The 8746-nt window shown below is 40.1% G+C and overlaps 1 protein-coding gene across 1 annotated transcript in view; it reads right to left on the bottom strand.

Annotated features, from left to right (window-relative positions):
• Positions 1 to 4822: 4822 nt before the first annotated feature.
• PPM1B (protein phosphatase, Mg2+/Mn2+ dependent 1B) overlaps positions 4823 to 8746 on the bottom strand; it is a 72670-nt gene continuing 68746 nt past the window's right edge. Inside the window, exon 6 of the mRNA XM_082252002.1 lies at positions 4823 to 4997. Coding sequence (XP_082108128.1) covers positions 4968 to 4997 — 30 coding nt within the window. The 3' untranslated portion in view covers positions 4823 to 4967. The remainder of the gene's footprint in view (positions 4998 to 8746) is intronic.

Below are 8746 nucleotides of genomic sequence, written 5' to 3'. Positions count from 1 at the left end.
GAGTGGTTTCATAATTATCTATCAGCTGTAGCAACTGCAGGGCTCGAATGAGGAAAGTTGCTGGGCCTGCATCTCTTTAGACATGTTCCTATTGGGAGTATCTCACCAAAAATGAAATTTTTGTTGCAGGGGATGCCAGAAATGTAACTTGTATCTTAGTGCAGACTTCTGGGAAAATTGGTGAGCCAATCACACAAGCAGGAAATTATGTTTCTGGGGTGTGGTCAGTATGCATTCTGTGTACAGAACAGCTCCAAGTAGCCATATTGCATTTTCAGAAAAATACCGTTCCTTTGCAATTTGCAGCTGTTGTAATTTTTAATAACATTCAATTACAATAGGATTTGTGTCACAATTGTATACACTAGATTGTTTCTTTATTTGCTATTTTTTCCCCCATGAAAGTGGAGTTACCCTTTAAGGCTACTTTTACACTGAGTTTTTCAAGCACTTTTGCATTAAAAAACAAAGTGCCTGAAAAGCTCAAGAAAAATTCTTCCCTTTAAAATCAATCAATGTGTTCACACTGGGCGGTGGCTTCCGTTGTGGTAAAAAAAATCCTGCGCGCAGCATTTTTGGAGAGTTAAACAAAAAACACCACAACTATCTATTCAAAACAAGTAGAACTATAGGTAAAAAGCATTTTGAATAGAGTAAGGGAGGGTTATAACCCCTGTAAGGTTTATTTTTGCCATCTGTGTCCCATAAGGGAAATTTACCTTTACTTCCTGTCCCATAATATAAACAAAGTGAGAAAATCCATGATAATTATGGGAATCCCTTGTGCCCCCCCCGTCTATGGCCCTCAAGTGGCATGAAAGTCAGACCAAAGTAGTGCATGAACTACTTTGAAGTTGCACGTATATAAATAGGTATCATTAGAAAACATGGGGAATATGTCATGAAACTGATGTCCAAAGTTGCATGACAAGGTGCACAAGTGTGAAAGGGGCCTAAAGCTACAGCCAGTGCCGACATTAAAATCTTTAGACAAGGCTGCCAAATGTGAACTAAATAAGTTAATAGGAAGCGGTTGAATGCTTTGACAATAGTGAAGTAGACTAGCATTGCTATATAAAATAAACACCCAGGCTGTTAGGGTTTAGCCCCGATTTAAATATATATGAATTGGATGCATTTTGAACCCCATCTGATCGCATGGCATGTGAACCCAACCAGCTTTCTATGGAGCCAACGCACGTATGCATGGGGCAGCTGCAGGGAGATTTTGAAAGAGTCCTGTACAATTTTTAGTCTGGTTCAGGTGCAATTTTAAGGGTCATACATTTTTCGCACACAGGAAAAGGCGTACAAAACCACACTGTACTCCTTTGGGGGGAATCCACTGAAATTGGCCCACACATATGTGAATCCATGTGCAAGCCCACTAAATTTACTTGAGGCCTAAACAAGTCGGATGTCCCTTACAAGTCCAGCTCAACATGCCTTGTAGGTGGGCCTGCTTTCTGACGTTATATGGGACTTCCGTTACCTTTTCGGTTTAATGTATTACTAAATAAGATTAAAACTTGAATTTGAGTCTAAGGAACAGACATCGTGAAACTTTGTAAAAGTGATAGATAGAAACAAATCCCACAGTAGTGTATAGGTTTGTATTTGCCTCTCCCGCATTGCTCAAAAAGGTGAGCCAGAGGTTCCTCGATCACCAGATAGGCATTTAAATGGCTGCTTCCATCAGACCCTACACAAGGGAAGGGGAAATGGGTGTATAGGGGCTACAACCTTCCCATATAAACCTTCCGCCGATGCCCAGAGCTTGAGGCTGCTGACACCTTCAATGTACCAGAGTAAAGAAAAGGGATGGTGGGCAGTCAGGAGGACATCCGAAATAGCAAAATAGTATCTTTATTAAGTAAACATGTTCATTAATGTAAAACAGCCTACACATTTTGGATATTAGTCCTTAGTCTTGGACATGATTAAGGACTAATGTCCAAAACGTGAAGGCTGTTTTACAGCATTGTACATGTTAGCTTAAGAAATATTATTACAGACGTCATCCTGAGTGCCGACCATTCCTTTCCTTACAAGGGAAGTGGGGTGTCTTTCAAGAGAAAAAAAAGTTACCAGTTATTTTTCCTTTAGGTTCATCAACTGCCCATGCACTAGTCTCCACCCATTAAAGGAATTTTAACTCCTGGCATATGCGGTCAGCTGGAGATAAGCAACAAAAATAGTCTTTACTTTAAAAGGAACCAATCAGGGCAGAGATGTGGGAGCTGCCAATGCAGATTTTTGAAGGTGTCAGCTTCTGGTCATCCTTATCCTTGCTTCACTTCTTGCCAAGTCACGGACCTAGAACAAGCATGTGAGTATCACATTTGAACATCTAATACACATGGTTGGTGCTGAACTAGTGACTTCAGAAGAAGTGAAGTAAAAGCGGCACAATACCATGTACCCTCAGATTTAAAATTACCAATGGCAGATCCCACACTTCGGATTCCATGATCAGCTTTAAATACCAACTGAATGTGCAGTTTTAATCACATTTCAGGTGCAAAGTCTTACAGTTTACTTTCTTTAAAAAGCAGCCGCAGTCCAAGTAGAAATGCCTGTCTCCTGCCAGCTGTGATAAGGAATTTAAAGTAGAAATATAGGCAAAACTTTTTTGTTTCTAATTTTAGATAGTCAGATTTTTCTTCCCCCCCAGAACTGGTGTCCAAATTGGAAGATTTTCCCCCTATTACTTTTTTAGGGACAACACAAAAGTTTGTGATTTTTTTTTTTTTTTTTTTACTTTTATTTTCAAAGATGATGCTAAACAGGACAAATAGAGAGGGGGGAGGGGGAGTCTGCCTAAAGGTTGCAAAGACCGCAATAAAAACTGACAAGCATTCTAATTAGGGATGCACCGATACCGGGCATTTTCATGAGTGAAAATGCTCCCGATACCCAAAACAGATACTTTGTGGTGCAATTTGCGTTCATACAAAATGCATAGGCCCAAATCGCACTGCAAAGAATTGCATGCCATTTTAACAGGAAAGCAGTGCGATTGTGTGAACCGAGGTTTATCAGGGATTTGGAGTCTGAGCTCATACAGGAGCAGTGCAAGAAACCTCCCTGCATGGCAGCTTCCACCAGCTCCCGATCTAACTAGACATCTGCGGATCGGGCTCCTCTCCAGCGGCCGCAGGGATTTCAAATCCTCAGATTGGTGAGACGGCTCTTCAGCACCTGCAACAATCTCCCTCTGTCAATCTGGTACATAGGGATCGGGGGGGGGGAATGAAAGCTGCTGGAGGGAACAAAGCAATGGGACAGGCAGAAAGAACCTGCACTTAGATCAGTCATGCAGGGAGGTTTCCCGCACCGTTGCTGTGTGGATGCTCAAAATCACTATAGCAAGCCTGGGTTCACACAGGAGCAGTGCAGGAAACGGCATGCAATTCGGACAGGAAATTCACTGCATTCCTGTTCAAACTGCATGCAATTCTTTGCAGTGCGGTTTGCACCATTTTGTATGGACACAAATCACCCTGTAATGTACTGGTACTTGGTGTTGGCAATTGCTTGACCAAAAGAAGCAGTACACATACTCACGGATATATATATATATATATAAAAAAAAAAAAAAAAAAAAAAAAAAAAAAAAAAAAAAAAAAAGGCATCCCTAGTTCCAATCCCTCTACACTCTACCCAAAATTAGAAGAGAAGTTTTACCTTTAGTTATACTTTAAGTTTCTGCAAGTACAGCATATACACACATGTAGTCATTCACACCTGCTGGTGTGTACACTGCAAGCTGTCTCCTGGGTGTGGAAAAAAGCCCACAATTCATGTTGTACAGCTTCAGAAAATGAACTAAGACTTTGCAGCATTTTTTTTTGTTTTAATGCACCTGGAATGTATTTGGAGGAATTAAAAACTCAAAGTCTAATTCGGATTTAAAAATTTAGATCACCAAAAAAAAAACACACACCACACGCTTCAGTTTAAGTATGGGATAAATCACCCCAATGGCTTTTTTGTCTCTCCGGGATGTTAAAGCAAAATTTATGGTACAGAAGAAAATAAAAAGCCACAAACGTTGGAAGAAGCTAGGTGTCCCAGTAATGAAGGCATTAAGGGTGGGCAGACCTTGGTATATCTTTATAAGAAAGGCCATAACACAAGAAGCCCTTCAATTCCAAGCTACACTTCCCTTCTACAGCCCTTATTTTTACACTCTCCAACACTGCAGAGAAGATGGGGCAAGTAAAATTCCTTAAATTGGCATTGTAAAGGCTCTGAAGGGGTGGTGGCAGAAAATGCTGACATCCCTGAGAGATGCAAGAATCCCTGTGGGTAATCCGGCCCTTGGTAAACCTAAAAAGTATCAGTTTTGAGTGGACTGATGATTTGAACAAGTCTATATATCTGGAATTGCAGGTGGCAGGATAGTTTCCCTTAATATTAAACCAAAAGTAATCCAGTGGAACAACCAATGCTTAGAAAGAAAAAAAAAAAAAAATTTTTTTTTTTTTTTTTACAAGTAATGTCTCATACAACTACGTGTTTTTACATGCGCTTGTGGAGTTTTAGTTCGGAAGTGCCCAACCGGTTCAAGTACAACTGCATGCACCTCAATACATCTAACAAACTGCATGAGGCTTATTTCTTCCTAAGCTCTTTAGCACCAAAGGTGCCCGCAAAACACTGCGCTGCAAGGCCCTCCAGTTTTACCTGTTAAAAGGAGTAATGCTGCTGCACAGGTGACCAAAAATCCTGAGGCTGGCAAAAATACTGCTAAGTGTGACAATGTTATAAAACAAACCGATAAATGGTGCAAAATACTAATTATTTCTTGTTTTGCCCATTTTTTTTTTTTCATTTTTTTTTATTTTTATTTGTACATAGCTGACGCTCCACCACAATCTCTTCCTTGGATTGAAGAGAACCGAGATAAAAGTTTTTTTCCCCCTTTTACTCCAGACCAAAAACATATTTGGAGTTCTGAAAGGCTACCATGGGTCTTCTAGATCGCCAGCACCCTACAGGAAAGAAAAAGAAAATATATAACAAAAGCGTGACTAATAGTTTCTGCAGATTGTTGACCCTCAGGCCAGGTATATATTATAGGTGTAAAAGGATAAATTGAAGTTGACCTGCCATGAGGTAGGCACAAGAAGGTGATTAAGAGCAGTTTTCTTTGTTATACCAGCACAGTGATTTGCATTTACTCTGAGTATCACAATTGGCTGAAATTTTTAGTTTTGTAGACTGTTTTATGCTAAAGCTGGACACATCCCAAGATACAGGCGACCAATTATGTTCTGTGGCTATCCTTTAGAGGTCACAGTACTCTTTTGGTGCTTCAGCATAGCTCATGAAACACGCAGATTAAAGCCCAACTAAAGGCTCCCCTAAAAATAAATAAAATGAACTCTAGATACAACCAGTTACTTGTGAAGATTAGCTTCATTGGTACTGGGGCTTCTTTTGGAAGAACTATAAACTTATGTAGAAATCATTAAACAGCACCAAGATACCACCATCCCCAGAGAGCATTACTGGTAAAACATCACAAATGTAAAAAAAAAAAGTGACTAATCAATAAATGTTCAAACACATGGTAAGCCAGTCCTTCATAAGGATTATAAGAAAGACCGCAGTCAATGGACTGGTTCACCAGCTGTTTGAACATTTATTGAATAGTCATGCTGTTAATGTATCACAATACAAGGAATGCGTTGCTACCTCTTCTTTGTCTTTTTTAATACAGTGACTGCTTATTGTAATAGACAACACTCCCTGAAGAAGCCACAATAGGCAAAACATGTCAAAAGAACTTGCTTACAGCCTAATGTGATCAAAGGGATTATTTTAATATTTTTAGGTTTCAGAAAATGTGCAATTTTTTTTTTACATTCAGATGGTATTTTCTTGTTACCTTTTAAAATTCCATAAAATAAATCCACAATATAAAACATTGTAACATTAAAATAATCCCTGTGATCACATTAGGCTATGTTTACAGACATGTTTCACCTATCGCAGCTTCTTCAGAGTTAATAGAAGCATTCACTGTATCAGTGAAACACAAAAACTGTTAAAGATGGCTACCAACATATTCCTTAATATTGTGACAGACATTACAGCGTGACAGAATATTCAATAAATGTTTAAACACATTGTGAGCCAGTCCTTCAAAGGATTATAGGCAAGACCACAGTGAATGCTTTATGTAATTAACTCTTCCTGAAGCCACGATAGGCAAAACATGTCAGAACTTATTTGGAGCCTTATGTGATCACAAGGATTATTTTTAGGTTATAATGTTCAAATCCCAACCACGACCCTATCTGCCTTGAGTTTGCATGTTCTCCCTGTGCCTGCGTGGGTTCCTCCGGGTACTCCAGTTTCCTCCCACACTCTAAAGACATTCTGGCAGTTGTATCCAGTCTACATTGACTCTAGTATATTTATGTGTGTATGCATGCGAGCTAGGGACCTTAGATTGTAAGCTCATCAAGGGCAGGGACTGATGCGAATGTGCAATATGCGCTCACTGGCAACTTTATGAGGTACACCTTGCTAGTACCAGCCATGAACCCCTTTTGCCTTCATTGTTTGTGATAGATTCAACAAGGTGTTGTCAATATGCACCAAAATCTGAGGAATTTTTCCATGATAGCATCACGCAGTTACTTTGTCAGCTACACATCTATGATGCAAATCCTTCATTCCCACCGCATCCCAAAGGTGCTCTATTGGATTGAGATCGGGTGACTGTGCAGGCCATTGGAGTACAGTGACCTCATGGTAATGTTAAAGAAACCAGTGGTGAGATGATTTGATCTTTGTGACATGGTGCATTATCCTGCTGGAAGGAGCCATCAGAAGATGGGTACATTGTAGTCATAAAGGGATGGTCAAAAGGGATGTGCAATAATACTCAAGTAGGCTGTGGCATTTTAACGATGCTCAATTGGTACTAAGGGGCCCAAAAGGTACCAAAAAATATCCCCACCACCAGTCTGAACCATTGATACAAGGCAGGATTGATCCATGTTTACACCAATTTTCTGACCCTACCATCCATCTGAATGTCACAGCTGAAAAATGGAGAGACTCCAGTCTTTTATTGTCTAATTTTTGTGAGCATGTGCAAACTGTAGACTCAGTTCCCTGTTCTTAGCTAACAGGAGTGGCACCTGGTGTGGTCTGCTGCTTTAAGGTTCGATGTGTTGTGCATTCAAAGATGGTATTCCTGTAACGAATGGTTATTGAGTTTCTTGCCTTTCAATCATCTCAAAATAGTCTGCCCATTTTCCTCTGACAAGGCATTTTCATCCACACAACTGCTGCTCAGTGGATATTCTTTTTGGACCAGTCTTTGTAAACCCTAGAGACAGTTGTGCATGAAAATCCCATTACATCAGCAGTTTTTTTTAAATAGTCAGACCAGCCAATCTGACAACAACCATGCAAAGTTCAAAGTCACTCAAGTATCCTTTCTCCCCCCCATGCTGATGCTCGGTTTGAACTTCAGCAAGTAGTCTTTACCACATCTAGATGGCTAAAAGCATTGAGGTGCTGCCATGGCATTGGCTAAATAGCAATTTGAGTTACCAAGCAATTGAACAGGTATAACTAATAAAGTGGCATGTGATGCACTGTGTACATTGACAGTGCTATACAAATACCTGTAATAAATATTGAGAATTGATTTTATGGAATAAATTTTTAATTCACACATTCATTTCTTGGTACCCTTAAGGTCCTTTTCATTTGTGATGGTTTACCAATAATTCTTTAGGAAGAAATCAAAATGTCCAAGTATTTAGCAGTACAGAGAAATATGGAAAAAGCAGTGGTCTCTACAGAAGTATAACCCAAATCCAAACTAAAGCTCTCCCATCAACAGGGATTGCATGCTGTGGTAGTACCCATAAGACTAATGCAAGAGAACGCTGTAGACAGACTGCTTCACAGGTGGCAGCAGTCTTCTGCCGCTTACTGCGGGAGGACAGGCTGCTTTGTACCAAAAAGAAACCCAGAGCCAATTGAACTGAAAATAGAGCCAATATGGAGGTCATTTATGTACTTTTATCACAGCAGAAACTTTGGGCTTTAATTTGGACATGCCACAGAGCTATATGGAAAGCCAACAATGCCCAGCCTGCTGCAGAGACGTGCCAGAAGAGTAGATGTTTGCTGGAAAGGGCAGTAAACTGGTTCACTGGACTAGCAAAATATTTAATATTCAACAGTGTTAAAATGCAGAGAACAGAAGGTTACCATACTTTACATCAAGTGAAATCCCACACCTTTAAAATGTCCAGCTATGGGCACTGAGGCTATTAGACTATCATGTTTGCGGTAACAAGACATAGGGCAGACTATCAATAATAAGTCACGCAGAGTAATACATCATAGACCAAAATCACAGTACAGTATACATAAAAAGTATTAGAAATATTCCCACTCCTGCTGTCTAGGAAAGGACTAATGCATCCTGTGGTGTTTTTTTTATGTCTCTATGCAGCCCAACACTAGTAGAGACTCAGTTTGCCTGTAGGTTGTCCTACTCTGCACAACATCTTTGGTCCGTTTTTGCTAGACTTTTTTTGTGTAATGCCTCGTACACACGCACCGATTGTTGGCCGCGAATTTTCGGCCAACGTCCGATCGGCCAATTGTCGGCTTGTTAGTATGATACTTCCGACAACCGACTGACTTTTCGGCCGAACAAAATCTGGTGTGCATGCTATAAAATTTGTTGGCCGTCAACAGAATG

This window comes from Pelophylax lessonae (genome assembly GCF_965119305.1).
Source record: "Pelophylax lessonae genome assembly, chromosome: 3".
Taxonomy (NCBI): Eukaryota; Metazoa; Chordata; class Amphibia; order Anura; family Ranidae; genus Pelophylax; species Pelophylax lessonae.
This window is presented reverse-complemented; position numbering and strand designations above follow the sequence as displayed.